Source organism: Oryctolagus cuniculus, chromosome 6, assembly GCF_964237555.1.
Source record: "Oryctolagus cuniculus chromosome 6, mOryCun1.1, whole genome shotgun sequence".
Taxonomy (NCBI): Eukaryota; Metazoa; Chordata; class Mammalia; order Lagomorpha; family Leporidae; genus Oryctolagus; species Oryctolagus cuniculus.
Window position 1 is genome coordinate 145,467,006 of NC_091437.1, and position 24,981 is coordinate 145,491,986.

Here is a 24,981-nt window from a genome sequence, read left to right on the forward strand (position 1 = left end):
ACATATTATTTTACACAGTTATTTTAAATTGACAAGAGGAGACATGTACCTTTATATTGTCTTTAACAATCACATAATTATCTTTGCCAGTTTTCTCTCTTTTTTTGTGAGGCTTCACATTTGTATTAGCTTTTGTTACTTTAACTAAAATAGCTAAGAGGAGTAACTTAGGAGGGAAGAAGGTTTATTTCAGCTTACTGTTGGAGTTTTGCAGTCCAAGATCGGGTGGCCCCATAAGTGTGGCATCTGGTAGAACCTGGTAATGGTGAAGCTGGTGCAAAGGAACCATCACATGGTGAGCCAGGAAGCAGACAGACACAGGAAGCTCACTCTTCTCCCAACTCTGTAGTTTCTCCTTATAATGCCATCATGATTTGGTCACTGGGCACCACCCTAGGAATGTAATCCAATGCAATCACTTTCTAAACACCCTCCGTTCAGATGCCATAATTGGATCAAGCTTTCATCTGAATCCATCAATCAATAGCATTAATCCATTAATTGCTAACCTAAGACTTTGGTGTTCAAGCATCTGCATGAGTTTGGGGAGCCAAATCTGGTTCAATGCATATTACCATATGCATTCACTTGCCTTCAGCCTGAATAACTATCTTTCTTACTACTAGTAGGGGGCTGGGAGGTCTGAGAGAACAATTTCTCTCAGTTTTCATTTGACCGGAAATATCTCCTTACTTGTCTTTCATTTGTGAAAGGCAGCTTTGCTAGGCAGAGAATTTTTAGGTGACAGATTTTTTTCTTACAGTAATTTGAATATGTTATTCTATGGCAACAAGGCTTCTTGACTCTAATGTTTCTAAAAGAACTGAGATATTAGTTTTCTAGGGTTCCTTTATATGTGATGAGTCCTTTTTTTGCCTGTTGCTTTTTTTTTTCTTTGTATTTTAACATTTATACTGTGATGTGTCGTTTTGTGGATCTCTTTGCATGATTATCCTGCTTACAATTCTTTGAGCTTCTGGAGTGTATAGATTGATTTTCATCAAATTTGGGATGTTTCTAACCATTATTTTTTTCTGCTCCTTTTGCTTTCTTTTCTCTTCTGAAAATCCCACTATGTGTGTGTGCATGTGTGTGTGTGTGTATAAAATGGTGTCTACATTTATCTACAGGTCTGTTTATTTTTTCTTATTTTTTTTTTTTTTTTTTTTGTTGTTCCTTGGGTTGCAAAGTCTCCATTAATCTAACTTCCAATGCATTGATTCTTTCCAATCCTTTAGGGGTTCCATCTAGTGAATTTTTCATTTCAGTTATACTTTTAAACTCCAGTTTCCATATGGTTATTTTTTTTTGTAATTGTTCTCTTTTTATTGATGGTCTGTGTTTGATGAGACATTTTCATCCTAGTTTGCTTTACTTACTTAGCATTGGTTTTTTAGTTTTTTGAACATATTCACAATGACTGCTTTGAAGTCTCTGCCTGTTAAATTTGACATCTAGACCCCCTCACAGGCAATTTAATTTGAGGCCTTCTTTTTTCCTATGTGTCACACCTTCTTGTTTCTTTGCATGTCTTTTTTTTTTTTTTTTTTTTTTTTTAAGGACATTTTAAGTAATATGAAATAGCAAGTCTGGATACAGATTTCTCTCCACTCTGACATAATTTTTCTTGTTTATTGATTTAGTAACTCAGCTACACTATTTTAATAAAATCCAATTCCTCCTGTCACCCCCCCCCCCCACCAAGACACAGTGTGAAGTGTCTGGCCTCTGCAGTCACCCTAGCATGACAGTGGCTTTAGCAGTCTCTCCTTGATCTGTTTAATCATCTCTGTTTATTATATCCCACCCAGCTAATAGGTTCTACTAACTGCCTGCTGATTGGTCCACTCTTTTCAACAATGCCCTGGGATGAGAACTGGTCCACAGTTTCATCTAACAAATTCAGGCAAGTTTTTTTGTGTATGTGATTTGCTTTGTTTTTGTTTGTTTGTTTTGAGGTCAGTCACCAAGGGTTTCTTTTTCTTGTTCTTTAGGAAGATTCTCAGTAGGCATTTTCCTGTTTCTCTCCAGTAAATTATCTGGCCTATAGTTTAGCATCTTGTTCTCATAGAACTACCAACCTCTTTTATTACCATCAAATCTCCAGTGTTTTAGAGAGCGGGCTTAGGGCTGAACTTCCCCTCACGCCACAGTTCCTTTGGGAAAGAATATGGAATCCTCTGGTCTTATCAGCTGTATCTTCTCCCTTGGGCAAAATCTCTGAGCCTTTCTGGTCTTGACAGAGACAGTGGCCTGCATCTCTTAGAGTGACAACTCTTCCTGACCCTAGGTTAAGGCAATATCCTCTCAGTGAATTGGGGTTGGGCCCCTAATATTTTGCTATATTCACCAGAAAATGATGATTTCTAAAAATTAAAGTTGGAGAGAAGTGTAAATGTTGTTTACTTGTCCCTGCTGGTGAGATACTGTATTCCTTAAGAGCTGAGATGAATGGAAGATCTTTTTGGCCACATATGCCTGGAGTGGAGCTTCCACTAAATTTGGCAGGGGTGTGTGGGGGGGTAGATGGAGGGAGGAGGAAGTCATGGTTCAAGTGCTACTAACTGCCATTATAGTTCTTCTATATTTAGTAGATTTTTTAAAGTAAATATTTGCAGTATGTTCTTAGGACAATTTCCAAAGATTTTAAACAGTTCTGTTTTTATAGTTCTCACCAATCACAGTTGTTTCTCTGGGGAATGAATCTACAGATCTCTTCACACCTTTCCATAAATTATAATCCTGTCTTAAAAGTTGAATTCCATAAGTTAACATAATTGCTAGTTTTCCTTGTCATTAATAGCTGCTTCATTTTTTAGCTGCCAGTAAGGTAGAGCTGACATTATCCATTCCTGATCAAGTTGGCTTGATTCCTCTCAAATAAACAAGTTTATGTGCAAATGTGAAAAGAGAAACTAAGAGAGGGGATTAGGTAGGAGAGAAATTTTATAATTTTCAAAGTAAGAGGACACTTTTTTTTTTATTTTTAGTTTTGAAAATTAACTGCTGAGACTCAGAGTGACAGTTTGAAATGGAAAACCATTTGCACAAGGGCACTCTCTACTAAGCTAGTACACCTAAGTTTTTGTGTGTGTGTGTGTGTGTGTGGTTTTTTTTTTTTTTTTTTTTTTTATCTTTCTATATTTGAACAGAGCTAAGTCACCATGGATTCACATTTCACTTACCGCATCTACCTGAATCTTGTTTTTTGACTTGGCATCATTCACTGGAATCATTTTGGTAGAGTACAAATAAATAAGTAAAGACTTGTAATAGTTATTGCTATAAAAGTTAACATTTATTTAGGGCTCCAGCAGTGCCTTTTAAAACCTTTAAGCATATAATTTTAATTAATTGTAACAATACTACTCTTGGCTAATTCAGATTATTATTATTTCCACTTTACAGATAAAGAAACTAGGTACTGAGAGAGTAAGTCATTTGTGCAACATCATATTGCCCATCAGTCAGGAATGGAGGCTGGATTTGAAGAGGCAGCCAAGTTTCTACTGAACCCTGTACTATGTTATTTATTTTATAAAATTTTAGCTCCCTATCCAAAATGCATACAGTGACCTTCTAAAAGTGATAGCTGGGAAATTTTAACAGAATTATTCAATCACTCAGTCAAAAAATTTGCTGAGTACCTTCCATAACCATTAAGTACAATTATTTAATTGAGCATGGAAACCAAATGACAACCTTTTATAATAAAAATTGGCTCTCCTCAGAATGGAAAATAACTGAATGAAAATCAAAACCTGAGGCCATTGGTAAGCACTAACCTGCAGCTGAGATTATGACAAAGCTCTTAATATTTTGATATATATTACCTACATGCCAGGTACCATGTTAATGCTAAAGTGCTTTTTATAAGTAATTTCATTTCATACCCTAAACATCATAAGGTAACTGGCTAAGAGCTCAAGTTCTAAATTCAGGCTTGTGGGATCTGAAACCCAATCCCATTGCTGACCAACTTTATAAAACAGACAAATTATTTAGCATCATTGGGCCAAAATTTCTTCATCTGGAGATTAAGGATAATAACAATACTTAATATAGCAGGTAAGAATGTGTTCAATTGCCAAGTAAGGGAATAGAAAGGCATAAGTAAGGGTTTATTTGTCCACAATTGAAAGCCTGAAAAATAGTGAATGTAGACGCTGGGTTGGCATTTTCACAAGGTCAGAGATGGCATCTGATCTTTTCAGCCTTTTCTTCAGGAGCACAGCGTGGCTGCTGCAGTCTGGATATCTGGATATCATATCAGTGTGCAGGGCAGCAAGAGAGAATTGGGTGCCAGCCATGGAGTCCTCTTTTGGTCAGTAAAGCAAAGACAGGACCTCAGCAGATTTCCTCTTTTGTCTCCACAATCGGAGCTACGTTAAATACAGCCACTCAAAGTGTATGTAGGAGAAACATTATCTCTCACACTAATTAGGATTCTATTAGCAAGGGAAGGAAGAATGAGATTGTTGGGTAAACATCTAAACAGTGTTTGCCATACAACATCATCAAATTAGGAGAATGGAGAGAATTCTGGCTAAGTTCTCAATAAGGTCCGGGTTCTCATCCAGTGCCATCAAATGTGAACTGTTCCCTTTTGCAAATAAAGAAGTTAAGCAACTTACTCCAAATCACACTGTTCCACACAAAAGAGATAAGATTCAAAGGCACTTCAAAGCCCAAGAACTAAAAACTCATAGAGTCATTAGGACATCTGGGTAGAAGCTTTTCAAAGATACCATTGCTTATGAATTGTTTTTCATAGTCTATTTAAGACTTACACATTTTTTTTTTCCTTCAGAGAAATGCTAAGGTATGCCTTAGTTGGAGTCCCTGTGGGAGTCAGTGGACTAAGAAGTGAAGAAATAATCAACTCTACTGCTGAGTCTTCTGGATCACCAGACAGCCACCTAGGATGCAGCAAAAAGATACCTGTATTACACAGAAAACTGCATGGAACAGCACATAGCCATGAAGCTCAAGTGTCTGATTAATCATGGAAACCAAATACTGACCTTTTAGGGTAATAGTTGGCTCTCTCAGAATGGAAAATAACTGCCTAAGAATCAAAACCTGATGTGTGAACTATCCCCTCAAAGCAAGATACTCAAGACGTTAGAAGCTTTCGCCAGGAAAATAGATGTCTCTATTTTTTGCTTTAGAAGCCTACCATTACTAATTAATACCACAACACTTAAAGAATAATGCCTCCCCACCACTGCATGAAAAGATTTAGCTCCATATTTGCAAGGTGTAAGGAACACATGAGATCTGATGACTTCATACAGAACAGCTCCATGCATATAATTACTGTGTACAGAGGTGTCTGGACAGCAGATTTTTCATCAATGCCAAGACAAGCCTGTACTACATTAATAGAAAATGCAGAACACATGGTTCCAAGTCTGCTTGCTCAATCATAAATTCAGAAGAGTATTACCAACTTGACTTCCTCCCAGAGGGTGAAAGAGCAGAAGATAAGCTCCATGAAGACACACACCATGTCTTACAAAGCCTGATAGCAGTGGTTGCAAAACTTGGGGAATTTAAGGATTATCAAATGTTACTTTGCCAAGTAAGAACATTAACATAACAATCACAACAACCAACCACCTACCACTATCATCATTTCATAAAAAGTTTTTAACATCAAACAAGTAGGACAGATATAATTATCCTTGAGATTAAAGGAAGTATTTACATGAGATGAATTTTTATCAGAATTCCAGTCCCTCACTTTTCTCATTTGAGATGGATAGATTAGTATTTGGGAATCACAGTCAGTCTTAACATTTTCTCTCAGTCCTCGATAAACATTCCAGGCACTGGATTTCAAGGACAAGAGGACTATAGGTAGGACCTAGAATTTTCAAGATCCATGCAATTAAACAATCTTTAATAGAAACTTTTAGAGTGCATTTGTAATTGGAGCAGAGAACTTGAGTAGGCTTCCCCTGCTTCCAGCATGGTCTGCCTTAAGCTATCTCGTTAGTTTCATATTGATTTTAAACTAAGTGTTCAAGTTCCTATTGACGCTATTCATATAGACATCGTATCTCTAGTGCTAGAACATATCCTCTTTGTAGACAAGGGCCTTACATTCTCCACAGATCTCCCTCCCTCTCAGCAGGCATCTACTGGCTTGGTGTGAGCTTTGATGACTGAGGAGTCTGTAAAAGTTCTAAAAGCAAATCATAACAGCTGATGAGCATCACTGTGAACTGGTCTTGAAGGGAAAAATAGATCTGTCCAAAGAGGTAACAAAAAAAAAATAGTTCACAGTCAAGTAAAAACGCTCACGCTCACACAATGTCTAACTACACAGTACCTTATACACACGCTCAGAGTATACACAGAGGGTCCGAGGCTGAAATCTGTCTTTTTAGAAAATTCAGATAAAATCAAGGCTGCATATGTTTAAAAACTAAAATGAAAATTTGTATAACCTAGATTCTCCTATACAACATGAAACATTCTCTATGTACTTACAACATAGTGGTAACAGAATAATCAAAGGTGTTTGGCAGCTGGCAAGAAACCCTGCAATAAGGTTTTCATTTTTCAAGGAAACTGGCCCCAGTGAGGTTAGGTGATTTATTCAGGTCAAAACACTAGGTACTCACAAAGTCAGGACAGACACAGCATGTTCCCTGCTTTCCAAACCCATAATCTCTCTAAAATATTATTTACTCTGTCTGATAAAATCACCTTCCTCCTTCATCTTCAATTCAATAAAAACAGAGTCCCCATTAAGCACAAAAAGTGTCTCGTAGTGGCACAGATGTCTAAGGGAGAACAAGTATCACAAACAGGACAACAACATGACCCCTGTGCTCAGTGACTCACAATCAAATGAGAAAGACTGTCACACCCATGTAACATGTTTTGAGATAAAAGTTTATCTTGACAAATAACAAAACTTGTTAACCTTTTGGGCTCATCTAATTTGCTGGGTCCTTTCTTCATTCTCTACTGTATTTACAATACCTAACAGATATGTATACAGAAGATCTGCTATAGGCAACCAGCTCTCCCAAATATTTTGGGGGAAAAAAGTCCGGTAGAGGCTATTTTTCCATGCTTGTAAGAAAATGAAATTTTATGCCACTCATCTTTGTACAAAAGTTGCACAATCTATACAGGGGCATGCAAACTTGTAATTACTGTACCAGTCTAGATAAAAATGTCACTTAAGTGAACACACATCAGTGTACATTTAACCAATGTTCCAAATATTCCAGCAGTAAATGTCAAACACAGTAATACCTCAGAACTATGGTGAGCCCATACAAGGGGCCTTCAAAATGTTCGCAGAACATTTTCCTGATGTTAATTACATTTTCCATTTATTTTTTCAAAGTCCCTTGTACAATGAAGAAGAATGAATTCTGGGTGGTGTGATCCTTGAGGACAGGAACTTACTAACCATTTTATTATAGTCCTAGGACACAGAACAATAGTAGGCATTCAGAGATATTGTGTGCACTAAGGGAAGGAGAAAAGGAAGGAGGGAGGGAAAAGGAAAACAAAGGGGGAGGGAGGGAGGGAGGTAAATGAGGAAGAACCCATGGTTTGGTGTTTGGAACCTGGAAAAACCCACGGCAGAGCAGGTCTTTGATGGGAGTCACCAGACGAGGCAGGACTCTGAGAAAGGGCAAGAGTCCCAGCTGAGATTGAGCTCCTGCTGCTTTCTGGTCACGCACGTTTGTGCACTGCACTGCTTTAGAGTGGGGCTGCACATGGATTCCAGCAACCCTGAGGAAGTCACTGCACAGTGGGAGACACCTTCTAAAGGTATTCAGAGTTCATCAATCATGATCAATTTAGCTTGCTAAGATTTTTCAAGAAGATAATTTAGCTGGAAGTGCCATTCCCGAGTGCCAGATCTAGGTTAAAATTCTGACCTTTCCACTTACTCAGCTGTGCAACTTCAAGTCCTCGTAGACAAAAACTCTGTCTACTTTGTTCATGATTTTATCTCAGTACTTAGTACATACAGTGTACTTAATAAATACTGGATGATAAAATTTAATCTCATTGGGGCCGGTGCTGTGGCGTAGTGGGTAAAGCCTCCGCCTGTGGCACCAGCATCTCATATGGACATTGGTCTGAGTCCTGGCTGCTCCACTTCCGAGTCAGCTCTCTGCTATGGCCTGGGAAAGCAGTAGAAGATGGCCCAAGTGCTTGGGCCCCTGCGCCCAAGTGGGAGAGCCAGAAAAAGCTCTTGGCTTCAGATCAGCCCAGCTCTGTCCATTGCGGCCACTTGGGGGGTGAACCAGTGGATGGAAGACTTCTCTCTCACCCTCACTCTCTGGAATATTGAAAACCAATAGCAATCACACAGGCATAACCAAGTAAGTGAAAAAGAGCTAAACTAATGCTCTTCTCATAGGCTGTTCCTTAGAGTACCCAGCACTAGTGGGCTACAGGATTTTATGATTATGCTGATGACTGGGCACGTTACTGGAATTCAGTGGGCAGCAACCAGAGATGTAAAATGTCCAATACAGTATGGGACAGTCCTATACAAAAAAACCAAAATGCCCAACAATTCTGTCACTGGAAAGTATGACATAGATGTAGAGGGAATGTTTACCAGCTTCTTGCCAACTTTTACTTTAAAATGAAAGGCTGTTTGGAAATATTTGCAAATGAAATTATACTTACCTCCATTTTGTTGTCTCATACACCTGGAAAAAAGAAAGAAATATCAGGCCCCATCACATACAAAAAGGCATAATTTTTATCAATGCACAGATGAAAATAATCCTAATAAATTAGTAAACCAAACAGAAAATGTGGCACTATAAGAATATATGCTTGCAAAAACCATGAATAGGAACTTTTAGCATCAAGACCTCAGCTGATGCCATCTGAGGTTTCCAAAGCCATATCACCTCACTGACAGGTCTGGTACTACAGAACAGACTGATGTTAACAGCGCTGTTATTATGTTAACCAATCAGGCTATATCCAATCTAGCAGTCTTCACAAGGGTCCAGAGACCCCATTTTCCCTCCTCTATAAAATCCTCTCATTACTTGCTTAATGCCACTCCTAGGACCATTGGCTGCTATTCTCACCCTGGCCTTTATACTACCTTGTCTGATTAAGTATTTACAGGTGATAATGGAATGAACCAAAGCCTACACCAACCAGGCAGTCAACCAAATGCTGCTACATGGATATACTCAGTTCCCCACCCAGGAGATTGCAGCTTGAGACATGGCCCCATGACAGTGGAGAGTAACTTGTTGCCCCATGTCAGCAGGAAGTACTCTAAAGACAGATCATTGTCCCTCCACCCCTTCTGGACTTTTGGGGCTGATGTAATGCCATACAATGCTTGCTTTATAAAATACAAAAGGGGGAATGTTAATAAAATGGTGCCATCTTATCTGTGGCATGATCTATGTCCTGAACACCATTTACACTCTGGCCCCACTGCCATTGCTGGAAGCCAGGTGACCAGATGGCCCAACCACAGGTGTCAGCTCCACCCCCACCCTAATGGGATTCATTGTTCCTACTTCCCTGCCCACGGCAAAGGTTTAACAGGACCTGCTTCCAGCACACATGCTCTCTCCATCTCTGCCCCTCTCTTAGACCAACCCCTCTTATTCTTACTCTCTTGACCTCTCCCCCCTGCCCACTGGGCTTCCCTCCCATCCAACAATAAACCTTTACTCTGAAAAAAGAAAAAAAAAAAAAAAACTTCTAGCAACCAGGACATTTTTCTTAAGAAAACCAAAGCAAGCAATTTTGAAGAACTCTTATTTTCATCCTTTTGCTTATTGTCTCCTTCTGGCCCTGGATCTCACCCAAGGGACATCTGTGTCCCTTTAAGACTTCAGTTCCCCTGCTGAGCAACAGTCCTGCTGGCTTCTTATCCTCAAGTTTGCTCATTCTTTTGCAAAGATGAAGACAGAAGAATGATATAAAGTAGTAAGGCATTGGAAAAGAGGAAAATAAACAGGCCAAGAAAGCAAAGTCAAAGATCTAGGACAAGGATTTCCAAAGTAGGGAACTTGCATACTCCAAGCATGCAAAAGTTATGGGGAGACTATTCTAGAATCTTTGCATATATTAATTTATCTAAGTTGAGGCTGACATTCTCCCTTGAATCCTGTGTCAGCATGAAGGGGTTGGTAACAGTGTTGCCCCCATCCACTTGTGTATTTTGCAGTCTACATGTCTCCAATTAAATGTATTATAGGTTTTATTACCTGGGTTTAACTAAACACCACAAAGTAGACAACTGTCAGGGATTCCTACAAAGAAACACAGGATTGAAGGTAATACCAATCATGCAAGCATAAGCAAACAATTGAAAAAGAGCTGAACTAATGTTCTTCTCATGGCATGAGCTCTTGCAAAGCCACATTAAAAGATCAAAACACGACCAGCTGTCTGCATCCCACCGTCAATAGAATTTATGGTGATGATGGAAATGCTGTCCAGTGTGGTAACCCCTAGGCACTACTGAACACCTGAAATACGGCTAAATGCAACCAAAGAGCTAAGTTTTTTATTTTTAAAATGTAACTTAAGTAGCCACATGTGACTAGAAGCTATTATACTGGATAGTGAAAGTCTAACAGACTAATCCAAATACTATCATACGGAAGCTACATGATTATTAGCTTAATGCTCCTGTGGCTCAATTTCTTCAATGTAACAATAACGTCTATCTTGTATGGTTGCTGTTAAATACATGAAAAGAACTTAGAATATTGTACGGTACATGCAATGATTCTAAATTTCCTAATCAGATCTGTGAAAAAAAATTACTAAAACAATTTGAAATATAGATTGACAAACTTGTTACTAACTGAACTAAGTTTATGTGGGATCTTAATGTACTAAGTAGTTATTATGTAAACATAAGCTAGCTTGAAGACATTTAAACAATTTATTTCATCCTTATCCTATCTTTCAAAAATATTTTATAATGAATATATTGTTATACATAAATATATATGTATATTACATATGCAAACTCAACTTTAAAAAATTGGGGTGAACAATCCAAAATATTTAAAGATCATTGGAAAGTCTTTAAAATTTTTTCATTGGAAGAGAAGTAAGCTTGTTTTAGCAAGAACAAGCATTCAATTAGCACATATATGTCACATGGGTAATTACTAACCTACATAAAAATGCTTGGGGCTGGTGGTGTGGTGCAGCAGATTCCACTGCCACTTTCGACCCCAGCATTCCATATCAGAGTGGACTGAGTCATGGGTATTCTGCTTCCAGTCCAGCTTCCTCCATGTGCCTGGTAAGGCACGAGAAAATGGACCAAGTACTTGGGCCCCTACCACCCATGTGGTACATTAGGAATAAGTTCTGGCTCTCAACTTTGGCCCAGCTCAGCCCTGCTTGGTAGATTAATCTGCAGATGGAAATTCTCTGTCTCTCCCTCTCTCTGACATTGTGCCTTTCAAATAAATAAATCTTTAAAAGAATTAAAATGGGCAAGTAACCTGAATAGACATTTCTTGAAAGAAGACATACAAATGGCCAACAGACCTAAGAAAAGATGCTCAATATCATTAATCATTAGGGAATGCAGTTTCAAATTTCAAGAAAATACCATCTCATACCCCAAAGGACAAAAGATAATAATTGTAAGGATGTACAGAAAAGGGAACTCTTGTACACTACTGGTGGTAATGTAAGTAAGTACAGTCAGTATGAAAACTGTCTAGAGAATTCCTCAAAAAACTAAAGATAGAATTATCCTATGATCCATTAGTCTCACTTCTGATTATTTACCCTAAGTATTTGACATCAGTTTGCTGAAGAGATGCCTATATTTTTCTATGTTCCTTGCAGCACATTTAAAACAGCCAAGTTATAGAATCCACCTAAGAGCCCACCAAAGATGAATAGATAAAATGTGCTGGGGTTGGCGCTGTGGGGTAGCGGATAAAGCCACCGCCTGCGGTGCCAGCATCACGTATGGGAGCTGGTTTGAGTACCAGCTGCTCCACTTCCGATCTAGCTCTCTGCTAAGGCCTGGGAAAGCAGTAGAAGATGGCCCAAAAACTTGGACCCCTGCACCTACATGGGAGACCCAGAAGAAGCTCCTGGCTCCTAGCTTCAGATCAGCACAGCTATGGCAGTTGCAGCCAACTGGGGAGTGAACCAACAGATGGAATACTTCTCTCTCTCTCTGCCTCTGCTTTTCTCTCTGTGTAAATCTGACTTTCAAGTAAATAAATGAATCTTAAAAAAAAAAAAAAAAAAAAAAAGAGGCCGGCGCCGCGGCTCAATAGGCTAATCCTCCACCTAGCGGCGCCGGCACACCGGGTTCTAGTCCCGGTCGGGGTGCTGGATTCTTTCCCGGTTGCCCCTCTTCCAGGCCAGCTCTCTGCTGTGGCCTGGGAAGGCAGTGGAGGATGGCCCAAGTCCTTGGGCCCTGCATCCCATGGGAGACCAGAAGCACCTGGCTCCTGCTTTCGGATCAGCGCGGTGCGCTGGCCGCAGCGCGCCAGCCGTGGTGGCCATTGGAGGGTGAACCAACGGCAAAAGGAAGACCTTTCTCTCTGTCTCTCTCTCTCACTATCCACTCTGCCTGTCAAAAAAAAAAAAAAAAAAAAAAAAAAAAAAAAAAAGAAAACGTGCTATACATAGGGATACTTCAGAAAGTTGGTGGAAAATGAAATTAAAGGGTAATTTTTTGGTGCAAAACCTTTTTGAAATCCATGCACATGAAGAATCTTCAAAAAACAATATATGAATTTCAGAAACTTTCACACCAAATAAACTTTTAAAATTCCATCTTTCATCAATTTTTGAAGTACTTTCAGATACATAGTATGGAGCTTCTAAAAAGATGAAAATTCTGTCACCTATGACCGTAGATGGAACTGAAGAAATTACACTGGTGAAATAAGCCAGGCACTGGAAGACAAATACTGCATGTTCTCACCCACATGTGGAAACTGCATCAATTAAACTCATAGAACCAGAGTGTAACACAGTAGTTACAAGAAGCTGGAGGGTAGGAGGAATAGGATGATGGCCAAAAGGTACAAAAACTACACAAGAGGAGTTAGGGTTTTATTTTTTGGTTCTATTGCACAGGATGGTGAGTATAGTTAATTTTCATGGATTTCAATATTCTAACAACAAAAAATAAGTATTTGAGGTGATGGATATACTAATTACACATTACCTCCATAAATCTAAAATTACTTTGTATCCCATAAACAAGTAAAATTATAAATTATCAATTTACAACTTCTAAGTCTAGTTATTCCTTAGCTTTTCCAATTCTTCTTTAAAAGAAATCCTTTTATACCTCTCTCCTCGTAAATTTTAGTTTTCAAGCTTTGAGTCATTTTCATTGCTACTTTTGACCTCTCTCTAAATGTTCCATTAACTGCCCAAACTTTTTCTAAAGTCATGAGATGAGGAAAATGAACTTTGATCTCTTTCAGATGTAAATAATTTGTTATAGAAATGCTAAAAAGTCATATTAGAAAAATTATAATTTTTGTTTTCCAAAGATATATTCTCATATAAAATTTTTTGAGACAATGAGCAAGAGAGAATACATGGTTTTGGGTAGCATTATGGAAGGAAAAAAAGTAAGATCCTACCTTTTATCAAAATAAATTTCACATGGATTATAGCTGGATGAAGAATATAATTCTGGAAAAATAAAATTTTAAAAATACTAGAAATAAAACGGGAGAATTCTTCTATAATTATAGAATAAGGAAGAACTTTGCTTTTATTATACAAACTGTGGGAGCCATAAAAACTATAAATACAAAAATAAAAAAACTATTCCTGCCAAGTACGTATCATATGCTACCATTTGTAAAACAAAAACAAAAAGAATAAAGCAAATGTACATATTCTGTATAAATCTATATACTTTCAAATATATTTAGACTAGCTCCAGAAAGAAAGACATATATAATAATGTCTCTGGGAAAGAAGTCTGGGAAACTTATACTGGAACTCTGCATTGTTTGAATATAATTACTGATTTCCAAAAATATGAATAATTTTTGCATTGTCTACTTCCACGCATCAGCTTAATTAACCTAGAGCTCATCATACACACAAAAAAATTATATATATGTTCCTCACAAGAAGCATCTAACATAAAACATTCAATCTAGAAATCATGTACTTAATACACAGTTCCCAGCACAAAGCTTGAAATAACAGGGACAGCTACTATTTGTCACTCTTCTCTTACACTGCATAGGCTTTCTAGTTCCTGAACACATCTTGCTTTCTGTATCTCTGAAGATATTGCTTCTTCTGATGATAGAACTTTGTCCCATCTCTGCCTACTGAAATTCTTCATGCTGGGGCCAGCTCAGATCCACCTATTTATAAAACTTCTGCAACTATGTGAACAGGTACATTATATGTACACACACAAAAAAAGGTAACAAAAGATATAAAGGCAGAATGATCAATTTTAAAAGTTATTTATTAAACAAGTTAAACATAACTAAAAGTATACTTAAAAGTCCAAACTTATTGGATCCCTTTTGAAATATTTATTCTGGAAACAAGTATGTTGTTAAACTTTTTAATGATAAGAAAAAATAATAAAAATTTAACATATGAGACACATTATCAAACAAATAATAAAGCACATGGTAAAATCAGAAATAAAAATAAAAACACACAAACATATGAATTGTTAAACCATGAAACCAAATGTCTCATATGTGTTTTTAAACGCTCCTGGTATATTTACATAATGGTCGAACTGTGTATGTCCAAGTTAATAATCACTACATAACTCACCTTTTTAAGGTATCATACTTTGCATTACACAGAATAATTTTAGAAAGAATAAGTGTTGGGAATATAAACTGTCCCTACTTAGCCAAACATCTTACATATGAACATATTCATTTATACTTCAATGGGAAACAAAACAACTTATAATTTAAATGTCTTGATTTGAGAACAATTTATGGATTCAAGAGTTTTGCCAAATTCCAACATCATAATTCCTGAATGTGCTATCAAAAAGATAGTTATTCTATTTTTTCAAAGGAACTGTTTCCAAAAATTTCAAATTTTGAGAGCAAATTTTAGAGCAAAAGAAAATGGTGTGTTTCTTTGTTCATAAATTCTGAGGCTTGTTTTCTATGGTTAACATAAAACACTGTGTGATAGGGAAGATCCTACAGAAAAGCCTCAGTAGCTCCAAATAGTGTTTATAATCTCACTGGAAATAGTGGTTACACCACAGATTTGGCAGTTGTTTCTGTTTAAAACGTAACTTTGTCCCATAACATGCATCAAAGGCTTTCAAACATAATTGACTTTGGCAGTACACACGGAGACCATGATGTGAATGGGGACTGCTGGTGAGTATAAGGGTTTTTATGAAAAGAAGTTTTGCTCTGTGTGCACATGTGTGTGTGTGTTTAGGAGCAGACAGGGTAAAACAGTTTATCTGGAATTATCAAATACATTTTCCTAATTAGATATCAATTGTATAATATAAATCAAATGTTTAGAACTTCAGAGGATCCTGCTGTCTATGAGAGGAGGATCTTCCCGCTCATTTACCATTTCCACAGAAGACAAAGCTTTCATTATCTAGATTCTTCTGGACACGGAGGGAAAGGCCTACCTCCCTCTCTCAGTCTGAAAGAGAAGGAGAACGCACAGACCTGCCGCTGGCAGGGCTGGAGAAAGCGAAGGGCTCCTTGTCCTTGTCTTTGCTGTCATGCTTGTGCTTGTGCTTGTGCTTGTGCTTGTGCTTCTTCTTCTTTTTCTTGTGCTCGTGGTGATGGTGGTGATGGTGCTCACTGTGTTTGGAGGATGCAGACTCCTTAGCAAACACCGAGAGCGGAGCTGCTGCCACTGGATGCATGCTCATTTCCAAAGGCGCTTGTTCTTTACCTTGAATATTAAAAACACAGAGATGAATTCCCGTTGATAACAAGGAAAGTGAAATTGAAGTAGGAAGCAGCTGTTGACAGTATGCAACTGGGATTCCTACATGTTTGTCACTTCCATTACAAATGGGAGAAGTATGTAAATACGACATCCAGTTAGTGACACTTAAGAGTAACAAATGTTTCTCTTAAGAGTCTATAAAATTATGACACAAATCAGTGTGTTACCAAACCATCTTTTAAAAATTAATTCTTGAAAAAATAATGATGATACTTGTGTATTATAAGTTAAAGTTCATACTGGAAAATGAAAACAACTCCTTCAAGAACAGTTTTACTTTAATTTATGGGGGTGAGGGGATGGAAGTATTTAATTTGTGCCAGGTGGAGAACCACTTATAAACACATGAACAGGCTATCTTAATTATAGTAATGTCTCAGTGAAAATCCAGCATTTATATAGTTCCTTAAGACCATTTCTGGAAATAGATAAGCAAAAATGAATACATTAATAGGATTCACTCTGTGAGGGTACTTAAAAAGTTCATGTAAAATGTGTATTATGTCAAAACTATTTATGAATTTCAAAATTTTCTTGGACCAAATAAAGCTTACCTTTTAATTTCATTCTTTGATGAAATTTAAAAAATGCCCTTGTACAGTTTAAGAAATCCAGAAAAAGAAGTGTAGAGGAAAGGAAATAAGAATTAGTAGACATATGCTTTAGACTAAGTTGTCCTGTTAGCCTAATTTACTAAGTACTTTATCTCAAAGGCTCTAGTCCTTCATCTATAAATCAAGATCGAACATTCTCAAAGGTTTTCTGCAGTTTTAACATTCTATCAATCAAGGAATATATGACATAAGCTGCTACTTCTTCCTCCAGAGCGATCTACATTCCTTGGACCATACTCTGAGCAACAATTCTTTCTATATTACTATAGGGGAATGGCACCGCTTCAAACGCAGCCCATTAAGTGAACAACGTGAAACTCATCTCCGATCCTCTCCCTTCTAGACATATTGGGTTAACTGTAATTCTATTAATGGGGACCATCATATCTCCTCTGGATCACAGTAGTAACTCCCCTTTAACTGGCTTCTCTGTTGGCAACGTCACTCACTTTAACCCTTCTTTACACAGTTGCACAGTAGTGGTTCTCAGGACACTAGGAGAGATTTTTGCCTCCAAGGGTTTTATTTGGCAGTATCTGGGGATCTTTGGGTTGTCACAATGGAATGGGAGGGGGAAATGTTATGACTTTCTATAGGGAGAAGCCAGGGAGGCTGCCAAATATCCCACAATGTACAGGGCAGCCCTTCACAATAATTACCATGCTTAAAATATCAGTACGTTCAGGATAGGAGCCTCTGCTCCACAGTGATCTTCCTAAAAACAAGGCTGATAAGGTTATCTGTTTAAAAACTTGCTGGATCTACTGATCAAGGAAAAGTCCTTCCCATTGGACTAGAGTGCAGCAGTTTCTGAAAATATGTATTTTTTACTCCAAACCACCTCAAAAAACCAGTCTCATAAACTAAGATAGATTTTAATGTAGTAGTTTCTTTTCTTCTTTAAATTAACCCTCAGCCTCCAAATTTTGATTCAAATCAGGCCCCTAACCATGATTTTCACTCAAGCAAGCATCACCACATAAGTTTTCTAAAAATCACAGAACTTTAATTTCATTGATAATGTATGATCTGTCCTGAAGTTACCTTTTCTAGCCTTATCTTCAACTCTTTCTTTCTATATACATTAGGCTAGCCCATTTGTAACACTGTATATTTGTTCATGTTATTTCCTAATCTTAGAACACTCTTCTTTGATTTCTTGTCTGAGTCACACATTGATTTAACAAAAATCACAAACTATTTTGGAACTGGAGAATAAAGTGCTGAACTGGACAGATCTCCTACAGCTTACAAACTTGCAAAGAAGAAATTAAGTATGTACATTTGAGTAATAAGACAAAACAGTAAAACAGGAGCACAACAGGGTTAGTTGGGGAATCAGAGAGGCAAAGTTCTTCAAGGAAGTAATGGTTAAACTGTAACTTAAAGGAGGGAATAGGGAAAGAATGTTTTAGTCTCTGTAATAATTTAAAAGTTAGCTCAAATGTTGTTTCCTTGGGAAGTTTTCTGCGAATTGCCTAACAGGAATGTGTTCCTTAATGTTCCACAGCATAACACAGATAAGCAAATGAAAGACCAGAGAGATTACTGCCCAATGTGGTACTCACAGAGCCTGAGCTACAAACCCAAAGAGCCCGACTGGAGTGCTATGCTAGTAACAACCATGCTATGGTGCCCATCCACTACATGTGGTGTTTTTTTTTTTTTTTATCTTTGAAGCTCTTCTGTTACAGCTTATTGAGGATAAGAAGTTAATTTTTTTTTTTGGTCCTGGTATATAGCACATAATTTAATATCCCCCCACTCCACCTACCTCCCCACTCCTAGTAAAGCTTGCTAAACAAGTAAGTGAATTAATGTACAAAATTATACAGTTTTTTTTTAAATAAATAGGTTGCTAGGTGAACTTAATTCAACTACATATAATTTTAAAGTCACTGAGGGAAGAGAATAGACACTAATAGAGATTATTCATTCAACCGGTATTTGACTTCTGTCTTTTGTGTTAGGCACTGTTCAAATAATTTAGAACAAGTAGAGAAGAATCAAAGTTTCTGTCATCACAGATTATTCAACTTTACTATCCATAAAATGCTTTTTTATATTCATGATTTTTAAAAAATCCAATACCGGCTGGCGCCACGGCTCACTAGGCTAATCCTCCGCCTTGCGGCGCTGGCACACCGGGTTCTAGTCCTGGTCGGGGCGCCGGATTCTGTCCCGGCTGCCCCTCTTCCAGGCCAGCTCTCTGCTTTGGCCAGAAAGTGCAGTGGAGGATGGCCCGAGTACTTGGGCCCTGCACCCCATGGGAGACCAGGAGAAGCACCTGGCTCCTGCCATCGGATCAGCGCGGTGCGCAGGCCGCAGCGCGCCGGCCGCGGCGGCCATTGGAGGGTGAACCAATGGCAAAAGGAAGACCTTTCTCTCTGTCTGTCTCTCTCACTATCCACTCTGCCTGTCAAAAAAAAAAAAAAAAAAAATCCAATACCAATACTAATACAAAAACTAAACAGATTATACATGCATACAAGTTTGGAAATCTGTATATTTTATAATAATTGATATACAAATATTCTTCAGAGAAAGAAAAATTTGAAGAGATTATCTAATTTAGCCTGAGCCAAATGTGCCACTATCTGATTTTACCTTAAATTTTAAGTAAAGTACACGAATATATTTCTGATTATAAATGCAGGGAAATGGGCCTATACCTAACAGAATACCTAACAGTACTATAATAATAAGAAGTAACAGAATTTAAAGCCTCATAAACAAATCGCTTTGGCTCATATCTCATTATTTAGTCATTTTATATCAACAGACTTCGCAACTTTCTAACTAGCTGTCTGCACTCTTGGGAGTCTGAGCTCCATTTCTGCACCAAGAGAAGTCATCATCTAATACTAAAAACCTGCCAGATTCTTGGATTTCAGAAAGTCAGTAATTATACTGGAACCTGTACTTCCCAGTGGGGGTAACTGCAAATGGACAACTGAACATTTGTAGGAGTACTTTTTTCCTCAAAGAAATATTTACAACTACTTCAAAAGTGAATCCACTGTTCTGTCTACTGGCTGAATACTGTGCATTAAAGATGCACTGATTATAAATCTTACATTTCTTTTGATTTACATGGGATCTATTAAGAAGACAATGAATGCAATAGTTAGTTTCAAGGATAAATAAATGTGTTAGGAATCATGGGTTGGCCAAATGGCCAATTCCAGGTCTGGGAGAGAGTATGTGCAAGATAAGCCTGAAACATCTAGTATTAAAGGAAGTTAAAGCCTTGTCAAACAGACTTAGGAGTCAGCTTTCACTGTTCTTAGGAAAATTTGATAAGGATAATAATTGTAATAGGTTGAAACTGGTTGATCACCATTGAGAAAGCTAGTCAAACAAAGCAGTATGTTGAAAATTATTAAATAGAATCAAGTATTTATCTTTATTTACCTTTGTGATTTAGACCACTTGGTAACAGATGAGGAGAAATCTAGCTTTATAGAAATAATATAGCTTATAAATAAAAATGGAAGAATAAATCAGAAAATCACCATCTCACAATCCTTATATGAATTAATGGATCAAGATCCTGAACATCCAGAGTGGTTAACCTCATAAAAACAAAGTCTACCAGTAATACGCTTTTGGATGGAAGAACACACAACCACATATAAAACTGAATTCAACTAAGTTTTTAGAATACAGCCACAGAAATTGTTTAAAAATTGTATTTACAAGTCAACTGAATATTTCATGTAAAAGGACTGTTAAATCTCTAGGTATAATATTACTGAAGTTGTAATATTCCAAAGTCTTATCTGTTAGAAATATATACTAAGCTATGTGATATGAAGGATTTACTTCAAGTATTTCAGAAGAGTGGAAATAGTTAATAATATTGACCAGGAGCTGATCACTGTTGAAGATGAGCAACAGAGACATGGAGGGTTAACTATATTGAACTGACTACAGTTTTTCATTATAAAGCATTTAAAAGAAAAAGTTAAGATAATCCAGCAATATCGATGAAGATTTTAAGTTCCCATATTCTTTGATTCAGAAGGTTGATTTCTAGAAATTTATCCTACTAATATCCTCATGACTATGCACAGACACATACATGAAGTTATAAGAAGTATTTATACCAGTAGAATAAATGACAACGTTGTACCATCCCATCAATAATCAAACTCTCGGTATCTATTTTTGTTTGCTTATTCTCTCACTCTTTACGGAACAATTTTTATGAAGTCTAATCCAAGGTGACAAGAAACTGCAATTTCCTCTCCATGTGGAATTATATTAACATACAGATTTGGGATATGCTTGAGTTTACTTTCACAGAATGTATAATAAAGTCATCTATAAAATCTCTATCAAGAAAATGCTTGTCCTACTATCCTCTTGACACAAACATTCACAAAATAACTTTCATTTCAGAGGGTATACAAAATGACTAGAAACTCAGAGACCATCTATAATTAGGCATAATTTTTAGGCTAATAAAAGCCCTTTCAATGTCTTCACATGTTTCTACTGTAAATAGATTTACCAGAGAAAAGAAACACATAATTCAAAATATTATAATCTTCCTATTTCAAGTTATGTGGAAAGAACAAAAAAGACACTCAGTTTTGTTGTTCTAGTCAACATAAAATCTTTCCTGGGGGCCAAATAAAACACATTATGGATAAAGGTTAGGTGCAGTCAATTTAACAAATACAAAACAAACACAAAGAGCCACTTAATATAAGCCTAATGTGGAAGCTTTTCAGCTCATCTGATAAAAGTGTTGATAAGAAACACTGAATAATTTACTAATTCTATCAAATTTATGTGCATTAGGTATATATTTAATATAACCTATAGTTTCTGTTAGGAAATGTGTGAAATCTGTTCTGTAGTCCACTGTAAAAATATAAACTGTAGAATTATAACAATTTAATTAAAATACAATGTTTTTCAAATTACAGCTTGAAAAGATAGATCTCTAGCCCTTTTCTTTTTAGCCGTTTTAATTAAAGAAACTTCATGTACTAGAACTGTGCTCTTCTGAAGCCCTCACTAGGCAGCTGCAGGAACTCTCCTTCCTCCTCTTCCCATCTTCTCTTCTCTGCAACCCCTGCAACAACATGGGAGACAGCCCAGGCAACTTAGGCCTTTGCAGTGATAAGGGGAGAGGGGAGACGGTACGTTCAGCTCCACCACCAAGGGAATCATACAGCTCTTTCTTCATATTCCTTTCCTCACTTTAGGAAAGAGAAAGTACACAGAAGGGAAGTAACAGAGATGAAAAATACTCCTGCCATTTCTTTCTTACCTCACCCTACTGGATCTACTATTCACATATAATTCCACTCTAAAATATTCTAAATCTTCTTCTCATTATCATATTCAATGGAAGGAAAAATTGGGGACAAAAGTTAGAAGTAAAGCATAACCTGCCTTCTATTTAATACTTTCCATCCATTCCTTATTTTACCCAAATCCCATTCCTTTCCAATCCTCCTAGACAAGATCTGCAACATATTTCAGTTCCCAACTACGCACGCGCTCTCTTTCTCTCTGTTGCTCTGCCTTTCAAATAAATAAAAATAAATTTAAAATTATAAACAAAAGAAAAGCAGGAAATTCAGACTTTTATGTGTGATTTATTCATTTTTAGTAAATTTTCAAAAATTTTGTAAGACTTACATGGCCCGAATAAAAGATGCCTCAGATGGAGATCAACAACAGCCTCTGAAAACTCACTTGTGATCTTTAATTGAGAATACTAGAGACTGAAGACTAGTCACAGCTTCCCTTACCACTGTTCCTGAATCCCCGTGCTCAACCCCAGGCCAAGGTGGCTAACACAGCAGAAGATTCCCAGCTCCTGCTGACAGGCAGGAGAGAGGAAACTGCTTCACTACCAAATTAATTTAACATGTATTAGGTTAAAGTTGTGTTCTTTTCTTTTTTAAAAGATCTATTTATTTATTTGTTTGAAAGCATTACAAAGACACACACACACACACACACACACACAGATCTTCCATCTGCTTGTTCACTCCTCAAATAGTCTCAACAGCCAGGTCTGGGCCAGGTTGAAGCCAGCAGCCAAGATCTTCATCTGGGTTTCCCACATGGATGGCAGGGGCCCAAATACATCATCTGCTACCTTTCTAATATCACAAAACATGGAGCTGTTGAGTTCCCCTTCTCAGAGATATATTGTTGCATACAATGACTAGGTTTAATACTTAAATTCTTCGTGTGTGGTATGAGTCAAAAGGACATTTGCTAGGCTACCTGGGAAAGTTACTTATCAAACATAACAATGTGTATATGGACAAACTGCATTCAACACATATAAAGCTATGTATAAATCCATATGTAAGTAAATCTTTGGAGTATCACCGTAAAACAAAAGTTTTCAAAATTCTAATAATATAGTTTTTGAAGTTTACAACTTCCTCAGTGGTCTAGGGTACTAAGTAGCATAAACACTTAAAATTACAAAGGCACATTCAAAATAAGTTTAACAGATCAGTCTACATAACTCATTTACATTTTGCTTTATAATACAAGAGGCTCCTACACTGATGGTTAACCAAAGCCAAAATTTTAAAGCTTCCCTATTCATCACTAGCCCTGTGTCTTCCTCTGCAATCTTCCCATACGATGCCATGAGAACTACAAATCTATATGTAGAGAAACTGCAAAGAAAGAGACTATATTAATCTATCTATCTAGATATGATATATAAATATATATAGAATATATACCTATGTAGATATATAGTATATATACATATACATATATATGTATGTGTTTGTTGTATTTTTGTTAAATTTTAAAAATTTATTTGTAAGGCAGACAGAGCGAGAGTTCCCATCTGTTGGTTCATTCTTCACATGCTGGCAACAGCTAGGCTAAGCTGGGAGAAGAGAACATAACAGGGTAGCAGGAACCCAACTACTTGAGCCATCACTACTGCCTCTCCTCCCAAGGTCTATATATTAGCAGGAAGCTAGAGTCAGGAGCCAGAGCCAGGAATTGAACCCAGGTACTCCAATGTGAGATACAGACATTTTAACTGTGAGGCTAAATGGCTAGCCCCCAAAAATGCATTTTTAAAGGCATGTGTAAAAATGAAAAAAAAAATGTACATTAGTGGACACAAAAAGGTGTTAAGACTTACTTCTACTGAGATTAATGTGCCATATCATTAAGAAAAACCAAAGAGATATATGCAGATTCTTTTTGAAACAGGAACTGATTTTTCTAGAAATTTAGACAAATTATTATTATTTTTTAAGCACAAGGAAGGCAAGCAGAAACATCACTCTCAAACTATATTAAGAAAGTTCAAAACTCTCTAGGCTTTGTAATTGTTTTAAATACAGAAAAATCTTGTATAACAAAATTTTAGTAAATGTAATTATAAGGTAAAATTACACCAAAACCTAAAACAAAACAATACGAAGAGAATACAAAATCAGCAAAGCTCAAGAAATGTTAAAATGTACTCAGAAGTCCAGCTAAAGCTGACTCCGGAGACATATTTGGTGTGAATATCTTATAATAAATGCACAGAGTACACAAAGAATTATAAGCAACTAACAGTCCAGGGTCAAAACACCAAAATATTTTGAGGTGTCACTTTTGTTTAAAGTCTCTTATTAATCACAGTTGATCCAACAGCTCTTCAAATAAATAAACAGTACTCTTTTGTTTATATCTGACAAAAACATGGTTTATATACACAAAATCCATCTGGTGATACATAAGACTTTAAACTCTGAATAGCTACTTCTGGAAAAACAATTCTTTAAAAATGATTTTGCTTATTGCACCTTGTTTTTCACCCCCTATTTCTTCAAAACTGGCAGATTTAATCTTTGTTTCATGTTATTTTATTAGCAGCTCTTTACTTACAGTTTTCTCTTTGTAAGCAATAGAAAAGATAGTGCAAAATAATAGAGTATAGATAACAAACATCTGAACTGAATTACCTTTACTAAACTTCAGTTTAATTAGTATGAAATAATTTAAAAGACAGAACATGTAAAAATTATCAAGAAACAGTATCAGTGACTCACTAATCATAAACATGGGGAATAAGGACTTGATTTTTGTATTTTATAAAGGTATCGATTTCGTGGTTTCTACTGAAGTTAGCATTTGTCATATTATAATAGTCCTATAAAAACAAACTGTTCCTACATTAGGTATCTTATTGAGAAGATTTTTAAATTCTTCAAATTTGAGAGGCAGAGAGAGTGATCATTTCCACTGTTTCACTCACCAAATGCTGATCCCAGGAGTTCTGTACATGAATGGCAGAGACACACAAATATCTTTGTTTGTTTAAATAAAAATAATTTTTATTTGAAAGGCAGTGAGACAGAGAGAGATCTTCCATCCAGTGACTCATCCCTAGATGCCTGCAATAGCT

At 36.8% G+C, this 24,981-nt stretch overlaps 1 protein-coding gene across 9 annotated transcripts in view; it reads right to left on the reverse strand.

The window, feature by feature from the left end:
* Positions 1-225: 225 nt before the first annotated feature.
* The window catches only part of TAF2 (TATA-box binding protein associated factor 2), a 135,554-nt gene continuing 110,798 nt past the window's right edge, over positions 226-24,981 (reverse strand). For 2 of the 9 annotated variants that reach the window (XM_051844011.2, XM_008255859.4), the window contains 3 exons: positions 15,675-15,906; positions 8,677-8,699; positions 3,280-4,919 (listed from right to left, as the gene is read on the reverse strand). In XM_051844011.2, the coding sequence (XP_051699971.1) occupies positions 4,885-4,919; positions 8,677-8,699; positions 15,675-15,906 (290 nt within the window). In that variant the 3' untranslated portion in view covers positions 3,280-4,884. Of the gene's footprint in view, positions 394-3,279; positions 4,920-6,892; positions 7,451-8,676; positions 8,700-10,235; positions 10,281-13,631; positions 13,672-14,452; positions 15,907-24,981 lie in introns of those variants that run through there. The other 7 variants (XR_007918706.2, XR_007918709.2, XR_007918710.2 and 4 more) reach the window with 7 other exon arrangements.